This window comes from Epinephelus fuscoguttatus, linkage group LG15, assembly GCF_011397635.1.
Source record: "Epinephelus fuscoguttatus linkage group LG15, E.fuscoguttatus.final_Chr_v1".
NCBI lineage: Eukaryota > Metazoa > Chordata > Actinopteri > Perciformes > Serranidae > Epinephelus > Epinephelus fuscoguttatus.
In genome coordinates this window covers 1,674,790-1,699,533 of record NC_064766.1, presented here as the reverse complement: position 1 = coordinate 1,699,533, position 24,744 = coordinate 1,674,790, and the positions used below count along the sequence as shown (strand labels likewise).

At 41.6% G+C, this 24,744-nt stretch overlaps 1 protein-coding gene across 5 annotated transcripts in view; it reads left to right on the top strand.

Moving 5' to 3' along the window:
• LOC125902789 (cadherin-12-like) overlaps positions 1-24,744 on the top strand; it is a 286,220-nt gene that overhangs the window by 69,886 nt on the left and 191,590 nt on the right. For 4 of the 5 annotated variants that reach the window (XM_049599389.1, XM_049599391.1, XM_049599392.1 and 1 more), the window contains one exon: positions 20,077-20,201. In XM_049599389.1, the coding sequence (XP_049455346.1) occupies positions 20,077-20,201 (125 nt within the window). Of the gene's footprint in view, positions 1-13,511; positions 13,875-20,076; positions 20,202-24,744 lie in introns of those variants that run through there. The other variant, XM_049599393.1, reaches the window with a different exon arrangement.

Sequence of the window (24,744 nt, the reverse complement as noted above, 5' to 3'; positions counted from 1 at the left end):
AATTAGGAAATGTTTTGGGCTGCAGGTGTAGTTTATGAGGCCTTTCTTATTGCAATGATGAAAAGATGTTGAAATGATGGTGAAGGAAAAGACTCTGCTGATACAGGTTTGTTTCAGACCAAAAGGACTTTATTTAGCAAGCCAAGATATCAGTTCAGATTTCTGCAGCAATCTGAGGAGAGATTCAGTCAATTGAAACTCTCTCTCGTCTGGACCCCCAAACTCCACGTTTTATAGCCTGTCAGACATCATTCCGGATAGCATAATGAGAAACAGAGCCAACCTCCTAATCAAAAGTGGTCATATCCTTCTCCAGTTTTAGAAGGTTATTTGTCCGTGCAAAACAAAATAATGTATGCATGCATTCCTTTAATTACCCCTGGAAGGGTTCTGGATGTAGATTCTACATGCGTAAACACGATATGACCGTGGCACATTACTGCTCCTCAGCAGGCCACTTATATATTGGGTCTATGGGCTCTAGTTTCCCGGCGGTGCGCAGGGTGGCGAACCCCATGCAGAGCTAGTTTCGAGCAGCGCAACCCGAGGTACGCTCAGTTTGGTAGTTTGGCAGACTGAGGTGCGCTGAGATGGGTGTGGTGGCGCAGCAGGGGGAGGTGTCGACAGATCCAGCTTGGCGCAGTGACAGTTTCCTGCCAAAAGGCTTCGCCGAAGGTGCGCTAAAAGCTCGCCAGCTAAAACCAGGTCTACTGTCAGCGCAGGCGGAGCACAGCCGATGTAAGCCGAAGTTTGGCTGACCGGCGGACAGTGCGCACACGTCAGCAAAACCTCACAGGCAGGTTTCCAGAATATCAGGCACATTAACAACACAATAAATAACCCAAAAAACACTATTCAATGCAACTATCTGCAATCAGCACATAAATGTATCTCTATATCAACTGTCCCGTCACATGTGATGTCAGATCAAAGGGGATTGGCACCGTTTGGCACGTTTGGCACGCGTAATGGAAACCCAACCTGATTTGATTAACACAGCTGCAAACTAATGAGTTCACATCCCTCTCAGCCAACCACAAACAGCCACAGCATCAGATAGGGAGTATATATTCAGCATCTGTCATCTTAGAAAAGTCAAAAGTAAAGAAACAGAGTGAGACTACGAAAGAGAAAGAGAGAGCGCACGCTTGCACAAGAGAAACGCAACATTGATTTACAATTGTGGTGACCTCCTCCCAGGCTACCTTTGCATCATCAGCCCGTGGAGGTCTGCACGCAGTTCCGTATATTTGGACACTGCGAGCTTGGACCTCCTGGACCAAAACATCAGTTTCCTCCTGGGAGAAGTTTGGCTGTCTGACGCTGCTGTTCTCTTTTGCCATGGCGAACTGAGTAAACTCTCATTACGCCTTCATGCGGCGCATTTAAGGGCGAGGAGAGGGGCTCATTTGATTGGTGTGATGTGTGTAAAATCCACTCCATGCCTTCTCTCCTCCCTCTTTCTGACTTGCGCATGTAGGAGGGACGGAGGTGGGAAAGAGGAATAGCCGCGCCAGCGCGCACGGTTTGCCAAACTTGCAAAATCCGCCTGGCCAGTTGGCGAAGCACAGGTGCACTGTGCCTCCGCTTCGCCCGGTCTGCGAAACTAGAGGCCTATATGTCATGAAGCCCAAACCCTTCAAAATGTTCCTTATTAGAAACAATTGCAGTATGTGTCATGTAATTAGCATGTATGTATCCTGTGGATGACCCCTTGTATCTGGACAAACTAATGGCTTCCTGTGTACATCTGTAGAGCTGTAGGCCCCACAGCACTGTTAGAAAGATGGATTCATCCTAAACGACGGGAGTCCGGGTGGTCAGAAGTCTCTAAATACATCCAAAAAATAATCAGCATTAATGTACATCTGATAAGCAGATACCTCTTTCCCCCCTTCGGGACTACACAGAGTCCCGAAAGAAAGAATAGTCACACATTTCAAATTTTCTTTCATTTGACTTAATCACACTTGCTTGCTTCAACAAGGTCCTCTTCATCCGATCCTATTTTCTAATTTCAAAGTCCTATTTTAGAATCTTCAATTTTGGGATCAGCTAATTTACTAATTTCCTATTTAAGGTCATATAGCATCTTATTTTAAACTATTTTAGACTAGGTAAGCTAATCACTTATCCTACTTAGATCAAATTCGGCTAACCTTAGCCCCATGTAGATCTTCTTCCAGCTACAAATACCGAAAGGTACACCTCATTCCAGTGACCTTCGTCACCAAACGTATGACTCTTTTGGGTGTAGGGGTAAGAAGACCCACAGGTCAGCTGTTACCTCCTACTCAAAAACTACCCCTCCTAAAAGGTGGGAAAAAGGGTAGGAGACCTTTCTAATTGGAGAAAACCTCACCCTTAAGCCAATCAGGCTTATCAGAAACTGGTGCCGTAGCATTGTTCCAACCTCTGATCGTTCCGACCTCTCATTAGTCCGACGTCCCGTTGTTCCGATATGTGATTATACTAGGCTATACTGTATTTGTGTACCATAGAGGATCAGCAACGCAACAAACGTAGGCTACTGGTCGAGATACAAGTGTCATAGAGAGGAGAGAATGAAACACCATAACCTCCTGTTATTAACTCTAGGGTTGTGTGGGGAGCTTTCCACGGTGCTGAACGACTCCCGGCGAGCGTATTTCTGCCTTGATGGTGTGCCGCAACCGGCTCTGGGACAGCTGGGAAAGACCTGAGGCAAAGCAGGCTCACGGCTTATGTGTTTGCCACTTTCTTTTTTATTTTCACCCACACCATGATCTTTTCCTAACCCTAACCAAGTGGTTTTTGTGCCTTAACCTAACCAGACCTTAACCACAGGACATCATGATGATTTTGGAACAATGGGACTTCGGAACAATGGGTTTAATATGGTCAGAACAATGGGATGTTGGACCAATGGGCAGACCCCAAGGAACTCCTATTACAGTTAACAACTACCAATTAGCATTGATCTTCTAATTTTATGGTCATTCACCTCTACAACTTTCACTACTTATATTTTCTCAAACATCATAAAAACTCAAAATATTAGGCATGCAGTAAACAGAAAAAGTAAAGCTTACAGTATTATATCGCTAAGATTATCACCAATATATAAATGTCTTCATTTCACTCTTTTTCTGAGTTCCTTAATGTATAACAAGGGATTACAAAGTATCCATGACATCAGTATCAGAGATTGCAACAAACAAAACAACACTCAATGATATAAAAGATACATAAGAAATATAGGAATATATCAAATTCTATATATCAACGGGTACATGTATATCAGCTGTGTCATCCAAATTCTTAACCCTCAGCAGCGTTGCCTCCTAGTGTAGTGTAGTGTAGTACGATACTGTCCATGATACTCTGAATCAGTGTATCCTACTACTGTACTATCCTGTCCAGGGCCCCCAGTCCAGTTTCATTGTCCATGTTTGAGTCTCTGAGTCCATTAGGGCGTAGGGGTCCCTGAACAATCAACCACTCTCAGGTTGGTCTCCCCGCTGTCGTCCTGGGAAGAAAGAAAATACCAACCAGTATTTTGCAAAAAACCCCATCAAATACTACGTAATACCTTGTAACTAAGCAACTTCTGTTACTATGTGAGTTTAGATCAGACATGTCCAAAGTCTGATTCTGGAATCAAAAACAGCTTATTACCTGCTTTCAAATGGTCCCCCATTTATCTCCATATTCCTTTGTATGGCATGGCATGTGTTTCTGCTTAGCTCCACCTGTCATGCCATACTAACATCATAATACAGCCTCAAATGAACACCCAATAAATGCAACACAACCAAATTCAAATTATTATGCAGTTTTTATTTTCAATTTTTATTCATTTCTCACCATTCTTCATTATTTTCTATTTCCATTCAATTTTCATTTCCCCCCTTAACCACTCTGATTCCTATTCACAGTCTGGATACCTCTGATCCGGGCAACACCACTGTCAATCACCACTCATCCTTCACATCACCAAGCTAACTTTTATTCAGAACAACTCAGTTAACCAAAATACCACATAGCAAACCAAACCAAATAAAATCAAACAAATCACTCACTCAAAATGACAAATAAACGATCAAACCACTACAAACTGGTAACCTTCAGAACTAAATGATGGATTTTTGCTCCACTTGTCCTACTTTAAACTAGGAAGTTGATATCGGTGTTGTCAGTCCTCCTGCTTCTTCAAAAATTCTCGGCTTTGTGATAGTGCTTTCCAGAGTTACAATTTTGGTTCTGTAGACTGACCCTGACCTCAAGCCACGCTTCTTCTTGCTCTCAAGTTGTGGGTCATAATAAGAACACTTATACTCTCCTTGGTCTTCCTGCTGGACCTTACATATAAAGAGGCTACAGTATCCTTAAATCTTCAATCTCCTGTGATCGTTGAGCAGCAACTACTTCTTTGTTGGATCTTGATCCTGGAAGTCCTCTTGGGCTTCTTCTTCTGTTCTGTACTCTCTCCTGGCTCCTCTGAGCCTTCAACATCTTGGCTCTGAGGGTGTGGTGCCTCTTCTCTTGGCGCCTTGACACAGTGCGACAAGTGATACTACGTCGGAGACCCTTTGACCTGGACTGCTGTCCTGGTACTGTGAACGACTTCAAATGGTCCTTCGCGGCGCTCGTTGAACCATTTTCTTCTGAACACCTTCACCAACACCTTGTCTCCAGGTTGCACTGTGTTTCTCGTCTGCTCTTCAAGACTTTCTTGCGCCTCCTCTTGCCTTTGCCTGTCCGAGACATACGTGGATATACTTCTATGTAGGGTCACCAAATATTTGACGTATGCCTTCATTTTGTCTTCCAAAAGGGACAGACTCGGACCCTTTCCGCTTGTACGCAAACAAGGTGTTGGCATCCGTCTGCTCGTGGCCAATTCATGAGGCGTCATACGCAGATCGTGGAATTTGCTCGAACAACATGCCATCAACGCTAGCGGAAGCGCTGCTACCCAATTCAGACCTGTGTGTTGGCAGATTTTAATAATATGGTTTTTCAAAACGCTGTTCATTTTTTCGCAAAAACCTTGGCTTTGCAGATGGTAAACAGCTCCTAGATGTTGTTTAATTCCTAATTTTTGTAGGATTAATTACACTGTTTTTTCCACAAACTCCTTCCCATTATCTGAGGATATCCGATCTGGAAGCCCCCACCTACTTATGACTTCGCGACATAGGAACTTGGCAACAGACTGAGCGTCTTTCCGTTTAGTTGGACAGGCCTCTGGCCATCATGAAAATCTGTCTACAATGACTAGCATGTATCTTTTACCTCCAACGGGTTTTATCATATCGACGAAGTCTACAACTGGCTCGCGCATGGGGCCTTTTGGAGTTGGAATGTAACCAGGAGGGACCATCACACCTCCCCTAACATTGTTTTTCAAACAAATAGTACATCTACCTATGACATGATCAATTTGCTCAAGCAGGTACAGTACCCAAAAACCATACTCTTTTGTAATTTTTCTCTTGACCTCCCCCCTTGCAACATGGGCTTGCCCATGTGCGCCCTGAATCAAAAGACCTAGCAAATCAGGAGGTGCTACCATCAGTCCCTCATGCTTTCTCCACAGGCCGGTCGAATCTTGACTCGCACCTCTGTCAAGCCATAGCTGTCTATCTATCGCATGAACTGCTTCTTGCATTAAAATCACGAGCGCAATCATGAGCGTAATTTTGTCTTCTAGGTCCACCTCATGTGTGACCATAAAAACCTTACCTGATTGGTCTGCTCCTGTAACTGTTTTTGCAGCCTCATCAGCCACTTTGTTACCTCATGTGACCCGTGATATGGCTGATTTATGTGCTGCACACTTAGCTATTGCTATTTCTTTAGGCTTCATCATAGCATGCAACAGTTTCATTATTTTTGCATAATGCTGTATGGGAGAACCATCAGTTTTCTTAAACTCTCTGTTTTTCCACACAGAACCAAACAAATGACATACATTGTGTGTGTAGGCCGAATCTGTATCGTCAGCTGCGCCAAAATCTGCAACAACTTAATTGAGTCTTTATAACATGCTTCCCTGTCTGGTTAACAGATGATGATGTCATCTACATACTGAACAATAGTGCTATTCTATATCTGACCTATACCCTCCAAATCATCTTTCAGTACTTTATTGAACACATGAGGGCTATGCTTGGACTCCATGGGGAGTCTCTGGTACTGATAAAATTGATATGTAAATCCGAACAAGCCCTGAGATTCGACACTAACAGGAATACTAAAGAAGGCTCCACACAAATCTATCACTGTGAAGTGTGTAGCATCTGGCGGGATTTGGGCTAACAAAGTATGCGGGTCCGGCACTTCTGCTGGGAAATCAGTCACCACTTCGTTTACCACTCTTAAGTCATGTACCAAGCGGTAAGAATCATCTGGCTTCTTTACAGGCAGTAGGGGTGTGTTGCTCTGGGGGTGCTCGGTTATCTTCAAGACACCTGCTTGCAATAGTCCTTTGATATGTGGTTCAATCCCCCGGATTGCCTCCTCTTTCAGTGGGTACTGGTTCTTCTAGGAAGGTCGGGCTCCCGGTTGGAGTTCAACTGTCACTGGCTGGGCTGATTTCACAAGTCCAATGTCTGTACTATGTCGTGACCACAAACATTCTGGAACTTGTCGCAGCATCTCTTCTCTCATAAGATCTGCGTCAGACTTCACGCTGAGAATTGACTCATGAGTCATCTCCACAGTCTGTGGTTGTCCCCATCCATGAGCAGAGATCATAATCTTTATGAATCGTTGGTCTTCACTTATCCAGATAGCTCTGTTTTCTCTTGTTGGTACGAAGATGGCCTGTTAAAACAATGTAAAGTATATTGTATGAATTATATATGTGTATATATATATATATATATATATAATTATATATATGTATAGCCTATATTTGCACACACATAAATCAATCAGAGTTTGAAATGATAATTTAAATATCATGAAATGTTATGTGACACCATAGACCACGGAACCGGGGGGGGGGGGAAGCCATGGCCCGGGTAACTTTTGTACTCTGACATAGAGGGCTGCATTGGGATTGGGTCCCGCCAGGTCCCAAAGGTCCCCATTAAACAGTAGAAGAAGAAGAAGAAAAAGAAGAAGATGTAGCCTAGCGACAGGATGTCAACACAGGAACTTGGTGCACATGCATGAGCGTTTCCACTCCATATTTATTCATAAATGGACGAATATGCCCTGAACCAGCTTTCATACCAATTTGCCGCTTGCTCCACCTGTCTGTCTGTCTGTCAGCTCCATCTGTCATGAGACAAACATGAAAGAAAACGTGCAGTTTATTGTGTTTCACCAGCGACGAGCTGTCATTATGCACGACTATTACGCACGTCTGCGCGCTCTTTATAACTCACTGTGTGAACCTATGTTGCATAATAAAGATTTGCCCCCTCGTAATTTTTAACCGCCCCCTTAGTAACTTCATCCTGGCGCCGGGCTTGCCTTAACCTCAATCACTGCATGATTATATATAGGTAGACGAAACAAACAACCCCATGAATCTCTTTATTAATAGCCTATAAAAATGACGAGTTTTCTCCTGTGGGACGGGAGAAGACACAAAATCAATGCATCTCTATTATTGTGCGGGCATAAATTCTCAGAGTTTTGCGGGAGTGGGCGGCAGTGGACATAGGCCTATACATTACGGTTGCGGGCGGTAATGGTCAGAAATTCAGCGTTCTGGTTACTTTTCAGTAACTGCGCAGGTGCGCTTGTTTTGTTGTTGGGTGTGTGTGTGTGTGTGTGTGTGTGTGTGCGGCTCTGCACATCAGTCTGATTTGAGTGCTGACTTGTGATGATAATGAATATGATGTTGATTTAGATTCAAGGCAGCAAGATGAGTTTTGGTTGTGGTTGTGGACTGGATGTACTTTGTTGTTTGCTATAGTTTCATCTGTGCGTGTGTGTAAATAGGCTTGGCCTGTTGTGTGTGAATGTTAGAGTGGGATCAGAGGGGTTAATCTGAGCAAGCATGTGTTCGTGTTCATGCGTGTACTGTAGATGTGACTGGCGTCAGAATAAAAAAAAGTGCTCCGCAACGTTATTTAATACATCAGTAATATTGTCTGTTTCAATGCATGTGCCCCCCCACCCCCTCCGCATGACTTGAAATTATGCCCCCCCCCTTGTTAAGATGTGTTCCGTGGTCCATGTGTGACACTATGCTGCAATTAACTTTATTTTGAAAAACAGAGTCATCACCTGCCTGTCTGGCTGTACTGCGGCACGCTCTAAGGTCTGTGAAAACGACCCTAATGTTAACGTTAATGCTCCCGCTGTCTCTTCCTGTCACTTTCATCACGCTGTCATCATCTGAGCAAATGGCACTGAACTTTTCCGTGCTTTCATAGCTCCTTAGCTTTGTTTTAAACTCTGTGAAACTTAACTTCTCATCACTTTGTGTAATATGGATGGAAAATGGCTTCAATGAGTCTGGCAGGCCCGGCCCGGCCCGTCCCTCTAACTGTAATTACGAGCCCGAGCCCGGTTTAAACCCGACATTTTTTTTAAGGATATGAACGTGGACATTGAGGGCTGACTCTCGTCTGTCTTTGCATGTCAAGCCTTTGTCATGTGCCTCTGAAGTGTCGAAGTCCCCGTCTTTTTGCTGTCATATACCAGCATCGTGCTGCACTTGGTACACTTGACGAAGCCAACACACGTAGTCACCGTCAACAACACACATGTGCACAGCCAGTGGCACCGTCAAGGAGGGGCCATTTATTAATTTGCGACACCGGCTACCTGTTTACCACGCCCCCCCCCCCAGACAACCTGGTCAGTGTAAGAGCACTTTCAAGATCAATAGTATTCGAAACCATTTTAATTGTTTTTATGTGTAGGTGAGGACAGACCTAAGGAATAGGCAGCATCAATGGGCCACCTCATACAACAGAGCCTTTGAGCTCTTTGTCAAAAAAATCAAGAAAAATAAAGTGCTCTCAACCAGGCTGCAAACTGTGCCATTAGATATCATGTTCTTCATCAAGATAATCATCTCTGTTTATCTTCATAGCTGCCCCTTGTGGCCCCAAAATTATGCAGCTTGAGCTAAGCTGAACTTACTTGGTTGACGACTCAGCCACTCATCTGGACTCGATTGGACAGCACTCTTGAAATACTTGAGCGTGCAGTGATATGGATATTCAGGGAACCTAGCGTCAGGCATGCTTGCAGCAATAAACTTCTCCCACACTGTGGCTGGCTTCAATAGATCTTGACTTAGATTTCCGATCCAAAACACTGACAAAGTCTCAGTCTCCGTTGTCATGAATAATTGATGACAAATGTCATAGGGCACTTCCACGTGACAGCCGCCAGGTGTGCATTGTATTGTACAATTCAGTCTGCATAAAGCATCTCTTCCCAGGAGTGCGATGGGTGTGTGTTCTGACACCAATATGGGTATTGTAGTCTTTTGGTTACCATAGCAGAGCTCCATCGGTTTTGTGGAGGGAATCAGCTGTTTTATACCCTCAAACCCACTTGTCCGTACAAACTTGCCAGACATGGGGTGATATGTAGTGTCTTCGTGTAGTGTCTTCAGTCTCCACTATTTGCTCATCTTCATCTAAAATATGGTAGCTGCCCTCTTGACTGATCATTGAGAGTTGGGGATAAGTTTTAGTATACTTAGTCTCCTTCTCATAAGGTGGGGGGGCTCCTCACTGGGACCGTATGTGAGAAAGGTATGTCAGCTTTTGCTATTAGCTTCCCTGCTTCCTCTAGATTCTTCCCTGTCTCCTCTGTTTGTCTCTCCCTCGCACCTTTAGAGGTCTTTAATAATTTCTGTCCCTCATCCTCAAACAGCTGCAAAATACCAAGCTCTGTCTGTCTCTTTTCCTTACGTCTCTGTCCCTGCTTACCCTGCTTTGGACACGGGGAAGTACTGTTTTGGTGTAGAGGACACACTCAAAGCCCTGGAGATGGGAGCAGTGGAGATCCTCATAGTCTACGAGAACTTAGACACCATGCGCTACATTCTACGTGTACATGGGGCCGAGAGCAACGGAGCAGAAAACGATGAGAAGACTTTGTACTTGACGCCAGAGCAAGAGAAAGACAAGTCCCACTTCACAGACAAGGAGACGGGGCAGGAACATGAGCTGATCGAGAGCATGCCACTGCTGGGGTGGTTTGCTAACAACTACAAGAAATTTGGAGCCACGCTGGAGATAGTCACAGACAAGAGCCTACATATAAAATATTAAGAAGATTAGTTTAGGATATAGGCCTGTAGTTACACAACAATAGATAATGCACAGACAGAATATGAGGACTGTGATGGCCACCACCTTCTTGTTTTGCTAAAATAAATTGATTATGATCTGCTGCCGGCCAAGGTTGATCAATGTCAGGCCAACGTTTATGCCTTTTTGTAGATACCTTTGTAATACCTTTTGTGAGAGGATTATTTTTCTGTACTATGTCAACAGGAGTAATTGTCTTTGATGTTTAAGAGCCCATCTCTAGCATTATGTAATGAAACCCTTGTATTTTCTTATCATCAGCCCTAAAAATCACTCAAATCAAATCAAAATGATTAAAAGTTTATTCATAAACCTCCGTATTACCACAGTCAATCCTAAACAAAAAGCAGAATAATTTTGCCTGAGGTTGGCAAACTCATCCTCAAACCCAATAGTTTCGCTCCCCCTTAAAATTGTGAAACAATTCAGACTCTTTTTCCTAACACTTTCTTTATTAATTGTTGATACTCAGAAAAATAAAACAAACTTTCAATAATTCAAATATTTGTTCCTAAATCAGCTCGGGTCAAATCAGACCATGCACAAATAATGAGACTGTCCGATGATGACTCACGGATTATGATGAAAAACGTAACCCGGGACCAGATTTCTGGACCAATTAATCCTATCAATCAACTGAATTGATCAAGCTGTGATCAATAAACAAGCAGACCAGGGGATCAATCAAATGACCAAACCAGCCTTTAATGATCAATTAATTTTTATTTTTTTTATTTGTTTTATTTTTTAAACCTTCTGTGTTTGTTTATTTATTTTAGTTATTATTATTAGTTTTGTTTGGTCAGTTCCAGCGTTATTGTTCACTCCTAATGGTTGAGTGACTAATCAATCCTCTGATCAATCAGTCGACCAACCAAATAATCCTAATCAATCAATCAATAACTCAACTCGATGAATAATTAATCAAACCAGTGACATTCCATTAATCAGTGATATGCTTCAGATAGTCAGTCAGTTGCCAACTTCCCCTCTAATAATTGCAATATGTCATATATCAGGTATATGTGAAAGAAGCATACATGTGTGTCAACAATACTATTTATAAATTAGTGTATATATGTGTAAATATAGGCGTTTGTTTAAATATATGTGCTTGTGTAAAGAGTTTGTGGGTAAAATCGCACTAGCCTGGCTAATTTTGATGCGGGACTCGCAGGCGACGTCGTCAGCAGGCCTCAGTCGGTGTGAGGTGCATCCAACTGTTCCCTCATCTGTCCCTTAGAAGACCCAGATTTAGGTGCAATCCTCCGTTTTTATTTGGACTCTCATACCCCACGGGAAAAGAGGAAACAAAAACAATGGTTCAGTGCTTTATAAATGCAGCAAACAGCTCATTCTGATTTGCATTCTGACTAACTGCTTAAATCAAATTTGATCATTCACGTCAAACCACATATAATTCAAAATAATGCATTACTTAATAATCAGCAAGTCAGCAAGTGGAGTGATCTACCTCAAACTTTAATCAAAAATCTTCCAAACATTACACAAATTCAGCTTAAAAACCCCATTACTATTTAACTAAAGTTGAACATATTCATTTTTAAGCAAAGACCATGTTCAATAATTATTGTCAATAATAAATCCTTTAAACAAAAAGTATGTAAGTGTATGTATGAGTGTGTTCTGCACATGTATGATTGTTCTGTTCTCGAGTGGCTGCTAAAGGTCACCAGAGCGCACTGGTGGGTGTGGTCAAATGTATTATCTCTGAAACAGTATCAGTTAAAACCGCAAGAAACTTCAAAGACATATTAAGTACTCAGTCATAACAATAACGTTTTATTTGCCAACACTTTGGGTCATTTAATTTACACCAACAGGTGCTTTTTAACAAGAATTTCGTCACAAACTGCAATTAATGACAGGCACAAGGCAGCCAGTGATTTTCCATCTATTTGCTTAAATGTTTGCTTCAAGGAGGTGCGGTCCAGAACAACCCCATCATTTATGGAGCCAACTATGTGCGTCTAACCCGCATGCATTCACCCACGCATTTCGAAAATGGTAACGGGATTCAAACGTGCTTCATATGGTTTATCGACTTTAGGCCACTCAAAAAGGCCACTAACTCAGCCCTAACAACATCAATTCCGTGATCTCAATCCAGTAATCTAAAACCTATCACGCATACAATAATAAATTCAGCCACATAAACACTCAGACAACTTATGTCATCTCATACCAGTAACAACCACCACTTAATACTCAGAAGCACCCAACTTCCACACAAAATTAAAGCTGCAAGCAGCGATGAACGGGACCCTGGGCTCTCGCTGTTGGCCTCCAGCTCACATAGACAGTGCGAATTATTCGTAAGAGTCAAATGTCGATAAAACAAGCAATGTCAAGAGAGCGCACGGTCATTTTTGGCAATAGAGGGACTTTATATTACAATACATTATAATTTGTATTTAATTTTCAACCGATGTATTAACTAAAATGTACCTGTGATATGTAAGCTATGGAAACAAAATGTCTTGTCCAAAACATCTACATTGAAATGAAATACACTGTCATGATTAAGTAATGTTAACAGCACCATGGTGTCTGTCATACTGTTAAGAATTGAAGTGTTCCCCATGTACTGTAAAAATCAAAGGTCTGTGGTGACAGTACTCCTGCTTTGTTGTGTAACACATTGTGATGTAAGTACATGAATATGTAAATACATAATATACATTTTAACAGGATAACAAATATTAACATGGACAAAACGTGAATTATAAAGGAGAGTAAATCATAAAACAAAACGATTTTTACAAAGACTAAAGTGGAGATTAAACAAAGGAGCTTGTAATTTTGGAGTGTCACATTTCCTCAAAGATGTGTATACTTTCCTAATGTAACAGCAGGCAGACACTAGTTAATTTCAGTGGAGAAACTGCGCAGGACTACACGTATTTGATCGTGTACTGCTGCAGCACAGTTTTAGCTACAGTTTTGATTCAGATTCTAAATGAGGCAAAAGAGTTTGACCTTGAAATCTTGTATTTACATGTTTTTGCTATCAGGCATTTATTTTGGAAAATGTAGGAATGAGACACATGAGCTGGTCAGTTTAGTCAATGTTATCCTGTCAGGTGTGTGTGACCACACACACACACACACACACACACACACACACACACACACACACACACACACAGGCTTGTGTCTGTCAGAGTGAAGCCATTGTTATGCTAATTAATGACAGCATGTAGTTGAGTGAGAGGAAGGGGGAGAGACCAAGAACTTAAAGATGGCTTTCAAATTTCTGGAACTACTCCTTCCTGGATTTTTTCTAACTCTTCCGTTTAAATGTTATTAAGGTTTGAAATTGCGCATGGTCACTTTGTGTGACAGGTGGCACGCTAACTAGCCGCCGGCTCCGCTGCGGAGCTGAGCTCAGACTCGGCCGTCAGCTCGGCATCATCTCAGCCAATTCGGGCCGATGTTCAAGGCATTGAACCTGTCCTCTCAGCCGTGTTTGTGCCTTTCAGATATTTCTTCAGGCAAATATTGGAGTAATATGGCTTGGTGTTCGACTAATTATACCAACAGACCGTCCAAGAAGTCTGTGCTCCAGGTTTTTCGGTAAGTGAAATTCCGAAATTCTAGTATTATTTTATTTATGTTTATATGTTAGCACTAATTAGCGGTCACCATCTAGCTTGTCAGCAGCGTGTATCTGTGTCTGCAGTCACCACCTAGCTTGTCAGCTTATTATTATATTATTAAGCCTTTATTTAGGACATGTAAAATCACGTTGATACCGGAGGTCTCATTTTCAAGTGCGACCTGTATCACAGCAGCAACATCCACATCAAGTTAAAGAGCCACAGACAATACGATGTAACACAAGCTTAGCTCGTAAACTAGCTAACCAGCTAGCTAATGGTTAGCCTTCAAGCAAGACGCCAGTCCGGGGATGCATCGAAATCAGAACCTAATAGAGAAGGGTTAGGATATCTGTGACATATGAGAAGGTTCTGTGGGTATTTCTCGGTATTGAGGCTTATATAGTGAGGCTAAAAAAAACAACAACACGTAATTGGCTGATTATCAGTCTGTTTGCCTCACTATAAAAATGTCACAATACCTTTGCCTGAGGAAGACCCTCTCAGAGTTGGCAACATAGCAACAAGTGATGCCTCCTTGGGGGCTTCAAAACTATTGTGTCCAGCTAATTGTTTGTTTTTCACTTTGAGCCCTTTTATCCAGTCACATTCTTCTGTGTTAAAACTAGACTTCTAACAGAGCAGCAAACAAAGGTTACTCTCCAAAATCTTCTCAGGCTCTGCTGCTGGGTGTAAGGTGCTTAGTTATCTTCAAGTACAAAGTTAAAATAATCAGGCCCACACAGAAATGGACTGCTTCATTTTTTGTCAGTGACAATGTTCAACATTAATGCTTAATGTTTTATCTGTAGTGTATGATTTGTTTGCCCTTTCAATTGACAGTCAGATTTGATTGTGAAATACAACATTCAGTCAGTAACAAAGACAAAAGTAGTGCAAATATAAATAGAATTTATTGAAATTTTAAACAAGTTATAGATGAATATCAAAAACTCAACATTAGCCATGACAGCCTGGGTTATGATCAGGCCGAGCAGAATGTGTCCTAAAGGCCAAATTCAAAAGCAGTGACACTGCCAACAGTAAGCAGTTCACTGCATTTGGAGGTGGTCTTTAAGACAATTAACTAATTTACTTAAAAACATATAATTTCTCCTAGGTGTGAGATGAATGTGTCTGATGTGAGGGTGCTCAATTATGGCACCATTTAAACTATGAACAAATGTAGCCATAACACTGTACACTCATTTCCTGGCCTTATCAATCTTTGCTGGATTGCCACCAGCCTCCCACCTGCACCTTTGGGCCAATGAAGAAAATAATATCTTAATGCCAGGATGCTGGAGGTGAAGCTGGTGCAGGTCCTCCTTCATCATGCTGACCAGCTTGACACTGCTGACCTTCCCCGTGTCACTGCCGCCTTAGTGGAGGATGAGGACATCTGGTGCTGCTCTTCCTCGCAGGGAGTGGGAAGGAGAGAAGGCCTCTCCACTGCAATCCACCCCAGCCAAACCAGCAGACACGGACGCCCAGCATGCTGAGGGTGCCTCCCAAGGTCTCTGCAGCTCTCTGGACACCACGCCGTACATAGCTGTCACCAATGCTCCACACTGCATATGAAAGTAAAATGAGTGTAATAAATAATTAGCGTTATATATTTAAAAAAAGTTGAAGCGTTTTTTTAAGATAACATGATTCATTGTTTCAAGGTTTGTTGTATAATGTTAGTTTCAGCTAAACTCAACTTACCTCAAGTTTCGTGAGGGAGCTGCGGGGGAGCTGGCATCAAGCGGGAGCAGGCAACACCACAGGGCTAGCCAAAGTAGTGTAGCTTCTTAGCCTCGTAGCTCGTTAGCCTAGCTTGTTAGGCTTAGCTAATTTAGCAGCGCCAAGTGAGGTGGGCATGTTTAAGCAACTGGGCTACCTTCAGCCCGCCTCTTTGCCCATTTTTGATTGGCCGGGAGTTGGGCGGAGTCAGGCACTGCCAAGATGGCGACGTCCAGAGCGGAGTATTTTGAGCTTCAAATCCACTCTTCAGAAACGGATGGGTGATGTCGCGGTGACTACGTCCATTATTTTATATAGTCTATGAGCTAAACTAAATAGAGGACCATAGAGGATTTAACTAAATTTTTCCCAAATTCAACTGAATTATAAATTTTTCCCCTTTTTTTGACAAATATCCTGCATGCAATGGCCATCAGCCAGACTGTACACTAAGACAAAACACAGGGAGCCTCTGTGTCACCATGCTCTCTATTGAATCTTATAATCCAGAATAATAATCAAATCTCCCCCTCATAAAACTCAATATTTGCTCATCAGTTAAAGGCACTGCTTCTCTCTCAGCAACCCTTCCAGCTTCACAGCCTGCTTTTCCCCCTCACACACACTCTAAGGCTGAGCTTGTGACCAATTCAAAGTTCTCTCTGACAACAGCGACAGGAACAAGTACATCATCCGAGAGATCTATCACCGTTTGTTTAATGAGCACTCAGAACAACACAAAACAAACAACATCACTTAAGACAACACAGGACAACACTTAGTTTAAAGTCTAATCAGTCTTTATTTTAATTTATGTTCTGGATGTAGATTCTACATGCATAAACATGATATGACCATGGCGCCCAGGGCTGGACTGGGACAAAAAAATCGGCCCGGGCATTTTGAGCCTAGTCCGGCCCACCAGGTATTGATGGAAAGACAATGAAGCCTATGAATGAAAACAAACTTTCTTGTGACACCGCTTTTACACTGTCTTGTTGGTGTATATGTACTTGTCTAATAAATTTAAACCTACACCATCCTCCCAGTCCCATTATTCTATACAGTACTTACTTAGAGGAACCCAAAAGGCTGCTTGGTCTAGTGAACCTCCTGAACAATGAACGTATGATGGGATCCTGAAAATTGGACAGTGAGGAACAGAGGTGAGACATGATCATTGATAAATATTCAAAATGAATAAATGACAGATTTAGTAATATTTTCATAGACTGTGTACTCACCACATCAATAAACAGCACAGCAACACATAATACTTCCTCAAACATGGCAACCTTTAAAAAGTGAAGGGATATTTTAAATTATACAACAGTTAGTTCCGGCCCTGCAATCTGATTGGTCAAGAGACAGTAAAACCGTGATGATATTGGAGTACAACATCACGGTTTCACTGTGTATGTATCACTCCGCCTCACAGCTGATTGCAATCAACAATCAAATCAAAACTGACGGTTAGTGTCAGTTAGGTCAGCAGTTGCATTGTAGGCTAATTAATTCATCCACTGTCAAACAGCCAAAAATATGGATTTATTTCCTAAAATAAGTTTTGAATTGAACTATGAATGGTCATCAGAGGAAGATGAGGGAGAGGAGAAGCTGAATCCATCTGAGCACACATCCAGGTTTGTCAGTGTTTCATCAGCGGAGCTCAATGACTTGGAGAAAAGCAACATACTGTCAGATCAGAAGGCAGAGTCGGCTGTGCCTGTGAAGCGACAGTCCACCATGCAGTCACCAGAGACTTATTTCACCGGCAGCACAATTAGGCTAATGGAAACGTGCAGATAAATGTGTATAAAGAGTAAGTGCCTGGCGCACCATGTCTGCGTTACATAGCAACGGTGACAGCGGAGTCCTGAGGGAACTAAAGGCCAAATTCGGCCTGCGGCCTCGTGCCTATGACCGAATCACAGCCGTGACGATATCACTACAACATCACGAGCTCGAGTGTGATATTGCTTAATTGAATGGAAACATGCCCACAATAAAAACAAAATACAGGTAATTATTGTCCACAAGAGTTTGTTGTTACATGTCAGTAAAAAAAACAATAAGATAAAAACACAACATATCTAGAATAAAGAGGATATTTATGTATAAAAGACAAATACATTTAAGTAGTTACTTTTAACTCCATGCCACTTTTATGTTAATGAGCAGCATCACATCTCCTGGCAAATCCTAATTTGATTCAATGTAAATTATATTTGCAAGTGGGTTTATGATGAATACTGGCCTAATCATTTGGTTTTACATGAACATTTTTGCTCTGTTGAGCTTTAGCTGTTTCAGAGTAAAGAATTACTGCATAGTGCACTTATATCAATTAATAGACATTGAAATATTTTACTACCTAACTAATAAAGACTATACTTAACTAACTAAATGAATAAAATAAAGTTACTGAAGCACAAAGATCACCATCACTAGTATAACATCACAGAAACAGCCCAGCAGTAGAGAAACCCCGTCATGCTGCTCAACAGCCAGCTAAATTGTTAAATGGCCTACTCATAACTATGCTGTGTTAAGAGTTAGCAAGCACAACGAAAATAAACTATCAACCAAACTTGATTCATATCTGACCCAGGTAGACTGCTGTTCATCACTTCTTACCTGAAGTTCAAATTCCCCTCCAGTCGCACCGACTGTGCCGTCGTCATATAATGCGGCAGCCGCGGGTCTCCTCCTCCTGCCTCCCCTTCGCCTCATCCACCTGCTGACGGCCACCTCCGCCATCATCACCTGCTGCGGCTGCTTTGGATGCCAGTGCGGGTGCGGTCACTGATGCTGACGCTGAAGAAGCTCCGCCATAGCCAGCAAACATCTGTGTTATTTTAACACATTTGGCAGCATCTTCCTAAAGGGCTTGTCTCTTTTTCTCTCTTATTTTTTCCGCACCTCCTTTGAGTTTCTTCTCAATTTTGTCAATCTCCTCTCTCTCTGTATGATTGATTGACTGGCAGCCGAGGCCCAAGTGTTAGGGGGCATCGGCCCTCATATCATGACATGACTAAAAAAAAAAAAAAAAAAAGAAAGGCCCGGCCCAAAATTACCATCGGCCCACCGGGCAAATGCTCCGTATGCCCGATGGCCAGTCCAGCACTGGTGGCGCCTTACTGCTCCTCAGCAGGCCACTTATATATTGGGTCTGTATGTCATGAGGCCCAAACCCTTCAAAATGTTCCTTATTAGAAACAATTGCAATATGTGTCATGTAATTAGCATGTATGTATCCTGTGGATGACCCCTTGTATCTGGGCAAACTAATTACTAACTAACAAAAAAGTTGCTTTTCTCAGTAACGCATTACTTTTTGGTTTAAGTAACTGAGTTACTAACTGAGTTACTTTTTAATGAAGCAACTAGTAACGGTAACTAGTTACTATTTTTCAGTAACTAGCACAGCACTGGACAGGATAGGCCTAATTTTTGCAATGTTACGCAAATGAAAAAACGCAGTGCGTGAGGTTTGTTTTAAATGGGAGTTAAAAGACAAATCTTGGTCAAATGTTACTCCGAGGTTTCTTAGTGCTAGAAGCCAGGGCAATGCCATCCAGAGAAACTATATCATCAGATAAAGAGTTTCTGAGTTGTTTGGGGCTGAGAACAATAACCTTAGTGAGTTCAGAGATCAGACCAATGATGGTCAGTGACCAGGTTGATGACGGTCAGTGATCAGACTGATGATGGTCAATGAACAGGCCGATGACAGTTATCTTGTCAGCAAACATATTGATGATATTGGGGCTGGTAAGTTTTTGGTGGTCATATGTCAAGGTCTATGCCTTCATCCGTCTCATTCTTGTCAGAATCATTAGCAGCAGCTGCTAGTTTGTACTGCTGTTGCTAGATCACACTTTGAAACACAACCATTGACAATAGACTTAGGTGTTATTATTAAAGAGTTCAACATTTAGAAACTGAGTTAATATGCTGCATCAGGACTGTGTGTCACATCTGATTGACAGTGCTGACAACATTAGCAAACATCCCCACAACTGCCATCTGATTCACATTCACTCCTCTATTCTGGAAGTTCGTTAAGACATCAGTGATAACAAAAGAGCACTCCTCCAGTTCTCCCTCACAAATCTCTCATTTGTCCTTGTTTATTTAATCGGCATTTAAAATCTACCTTGCCTTGCTTAGCTGTCTTTAGGAGATTCCTCCCAAGTGTAAATACATTTTTGGCCTCTCAGGTGTATGAAGGTTTGTTATAAAGAACATGAAAAAATGACCATATCAATTGCTGAAAACATGGTGAATCACATCTTGTGTTTTACACATTATTACTGACCCCACTGACTTTAACAATAAATCACATTTAATTGTGACTGATTGCTGCTGTAGTTGGAACCAGATACACCAACACATAAAGGAGCTATAAGATTAAATGTTGTGTCTCTGTGTACTTTTCCCTCCCGCAGCTCCACACAGACATGGACCATGGACACAATGCTGTCAAGTACACTCTGTCAGGAGAAGGAGCTGGGTCCATCTTCACCATTGATCAAATTACAGGAGATATACATGCACTGGTGGGGCTTGACAGGTCAGTACTATCAATAATAATAACAATACAGAAGTAATGTCTGAAGTGCAATGTTCTAATAGAGAAATGACTGGTATCTAATAAACAATCTGTGCCATAGAGTTCACTGAGGCCACTGTGACAGTTTAGTGACAGATGAATTAAGGCTGCAGACAGCAATGAACAGGCCCTCCCACTATTGCCCATGCTGGGGGTCCTGGCAGGACGGCGGCTAATTGGGCTGTTAATTTCTGTGAAAGTCAAACATGCAGTAGTGAGATGGTTTATCCTACATAGAGCGTGGACATTGGAATGACCTATTTCACATTGCATACCTCTTCTGGTGTCCACTGTGTGGCGCTGAAGAACACACTAATTAAACTAATGTTGCTGTATATCAATTGTAGACCACACCAGTGAAGATCAAAATGAATGAAAGAATGAATGAATGAACTTTATTTATATAGCACTTTTCATGCATAAAATGCAGCACAAGGGGTTTTACAATTTAGACAGCAGAGACAAACAGCAAAGAAATAAAATCATGCAATTATACACTCAGTAACACTCATTCAAGGAGAAAAGAGAAGAATAAGTAAAAAAAAGAAACCATATACACAAACACACAATTAAGAATATTAAAACAGATAGTTGCTAGTTATAGGCTATGTTAAAAAAGGTATGTTTTGAGTTGTTGTTTAAAACTGTCCACTGAGCAAGCAAGTCTAATATTTAAAGGCAGGGTGTTCCATAAGATTATTATCAGACAACATTTGTTTCCTGTTGCCAGTAAGTGGTGCAATGACACCTAGTCTGTTGATGCCTTCAGGTCTGGAGCCTTATAAAACAAGTGAAATTTGGGGCAGACTGGACAAGGTACAAGAAAGTTAGGACAACTTCCTGTTTCAAGGCAAATAAGCCATTGCCATGGCAAAGTTGTTTGAGGTAAACTTAGAATCTTCACAAGTAAGCATCATCAAGGTCTTGCGACTCTGTGGCCAAAAATGTCTTCAGGCAGTGACTCGTATCAAATATATGAAGTTTGGAGCAGATTGGACCATGTGCAGTGGGGTTACACACCACTTCCTGTTTTGTAGAGAAACATCAAAATTTGATGCTTCACCATGGTCGAACGGTTGGATGAAAACTCAACCTTTCAACAACTTCTAATCTCAAAGGCTTTTAGATAGGATGGACCAAATTTTAAGTAAACTAGATGAAACTCTAGGAGTTTGTTGAAGTATGAGCCCTGTAGAAGGCAAAAAAAAAAAAAAAAAAAAAAAAAAATGCACAAAAATTACAGTAAATAAAAAAAATGGCTGACTTCCTGTTGGGTTAAGGTTATGGCTCCAAGGGATTTTTTTGTACATGTGCCTCCCAGTCTTGTACACTTAGGTGAAACATGCTGGGGGGCTACCTTATTGATGTTGTGGAGGGGCCAATACTGAGCCACTTTTTTAACACTCTACAAAGAGACCTGTGAAATATCAAAATTTTCTTCAGTTCTGATACGTGTGCAGAGTTGGATCAAAGCACCTTTAAGCCTCAACAAGTTAATTCATTAATGATAACTGCTTAATTCCTTAAAGGGATAGTGCACCCAAAAATGAAAATTTAGCCATTATCTACTCACCCTCATGCCGAGGGAGGCTCTGGTTTTAGAGTCCTCACAACACTTGCAAAGATCGCAGGGGGGAGTGGGTAGCAGCCGGTAGCAGCACAACTCCACCTAATGCAGGCTGACGGTGCCCCAGATTAAAAAACAGAGTTCAAATGACGTTTTTCCAAACAAGTTTTTATGTCGGGGCTTCAGGACACTTGGATCACTACGGATGAGCAGTATGGAGATATTTTGTGGTTTCAGTTGTGTGTTTTTGGATGTTTTAATCTGGGGCGCTGTCAGCCTGCATTAGGTGGAGTTGTGCTGCTCCCCACGCCCCCTTGGGATCTCCGCAAGGGATATGAGAACTCTAAAACTTCACCAGAGCCTCCCTCGGCATATGGGTGAGTAGATAATGGCTAAATTTTCATTTTTTTTCTGTTTTCATCCTTTAAAGTTTCAAAAGGGCTTTTTTGCGTCCTCCAGGAGGTCCAATTCTTTTTAATCTATACATGCTTCCTCTTGGGGATGTCATCAGGAGGCACAGCATCAGCTTCCACAGTTACAGTTAGATGACACACAGCTATACATCGCTGTGTCTCCTGATGACACAGGTCCAATTGATACCCTTTTTAACTGCATTTTAGATATCAAGTCATGGATGGCAGTGAATTTCCAACAGCTCAACCAGGACAAAACAGAGGTTTTAATTATTGGCCCTTAAGGCGAGAGAAAAACTTTTATCAAAACTACAAGATTTTAAACCTTCACAATGTGTGAAGAACCTGGGCGTCATTTTTGACTTAATTTCATTCCACATATAAAAAATGTACCAAAGATAGGTTTTTATCATCTTAAGAATATAGCCAGAGTCCGCCAGTTTCTCTCTCAGGCTAACACAGAGGTGCTGATGCATGCTTTTATCTCTTGTCGTTTAGATTATTGTAATGCCCCGCTCTCTGGCCTTCCCAAAAAGACCATCTCTAATCTGCAGCTACTCCAAAACTCAGCCGCACGAGTGCTGACAAAGACCAGAGGGTGGGTGCACATTAAACCGGTTTTAAGATCACTGCATTGGCTCCCCGTGTGTTTCAGGATCGATTTTAAGGTTCTTTTATTAGTTTTTAACCTTTTCAAAGCTTAGCCTATTTTATAGGCCTCATCTCAAAAATTGCATACCCATAATGAAATGAATATATCTCTGCAACCACAAGGTCTATTTGAATACTTTTGGTGTCATGGTAAAGGGAACACTTGTGAGATTTGTTAAGATGTGTAAATATCAGTGTATGTGTTATATGTGAAGAGTAAATGAAGATGGCACACAGCACAAATGAAACATTTTGGGGTTCGCCTAAAAATTTTTTTTTTACATTTTCAGGATGAGTATCCCTTTGGAATGATGCAGCTGCAGCTCTAAACCCCAATCAAATCATAGTACAATATGTGAACATTAAATCTGCAAAGGTTGATTCTGATAAAGTGAAGCAGAACAATATTAGAGGTTTCAGTACAGACAATTCAGATTAGCTCTCCAAAATTGCACCATGTTTACATGTGATTTTTGTCATGTACAGTCCTATATCTTTAATTTTTTGTTTCTGTAAATCCCTAATGATGTTCAGGATATACACATACAACTGTCCGTTTCGTTTTTTTCCTCCATTTCCCACTCCAAACTGACCAATACACACCTACTACATTTGAAACTGAGTTTCTATTCTGAGCTGTGGAGGCCGTATCTCCGTGATGGCTTGGCCGATTTAAGTGATTGACACCTTGTTTGATTCATTAGAGCCAATAGAATGACGCTATACCCACCAAAACAAGACTGACAGCACTGTAAGCCAATCAGAGTCAGCAGAATGCATTGTGGGGAGATGTCGGCTGCTGTGAGTGGTCATTGTTATGCTTCCCCCGCAACCTCCGGCCGTCAAGTTTTTCCACCCGGATTCATTTGAATGACGGACAACAAGTCGGTAAACGGGAATGAAGCGTGATTTAATGGCAGAATGAGCTTTTCACGGCAAAAACAACAAGGTAAGAGAAATACTACAAATACATTTTGGCGAAAAGATTTCTGTTGTTGTTTTTCTTTGGCCTCTATCTCTCTGATGCTTTAGGGTAGAGTGCTTTGGTGCATATGTGTGGAAACAGCGACTCTCAGCTTTCATTTGAGATGAACGGAGTGTGTTTTGCATAACGTCTGGTCGAGTTAGAGCCCGAAATATACAGAGTGGGTCAGGATATCGGTGCTGTATGGAGTTGGATTTGTTGTTGTTTATTTAGTTGTTGTTTGAGCTGTGTTTAGGGCATGTAAAAAGGGTTTTTACAGCCTTGTAGCCCAGGTTCTGCTGTTTAATTTGATGTGCAACATCACTATATTCTTCGTGATGAGTGTATTGTTTCACACTGTGCTTGCAAAGTCACTCACAGAGTCCCCCAGTTGGGGGACTTTTGGGCTTAAATGTCTTAACGGTCTTGGGCCATTTTATTTATCTGACCTGCTTTTATCATATCAACCCTCGCGGATCCTGAGGTCCTCCAGCACCGGCCTTTTAATCGTTCCAAAAATAAGAACAAAAACCAATGGGGAGGCTGCATTCAGCCATTATGGCCCTCACTTATGAAATAGCCTGCCGGGGAGCATCAGGGCTGCAGAGACTGTTGATGGTTTTAAAAGGAGGCTCAAGACTCGTCTTTTTATTTTGGCTTTGAACTGATTTCTTTTACTCTTTTAATTCTTCTGTTATATTTTATTTTAATCTCTTATCTTAGAAAATTATTTATTTTTAAATATTTATACATTTTATTATTATTAAATTTCTAAATCTTCAATTTTTTTAAATGTATTTCTTTTTAATCTTTAAATCTTATTTTTTTTTCTAAATCCTTAAAGGGATAGTGCACTCAAAAATGAAAATTCAGCCATTATCTACTCACCCTCATGCCGAGGGAGGCCCT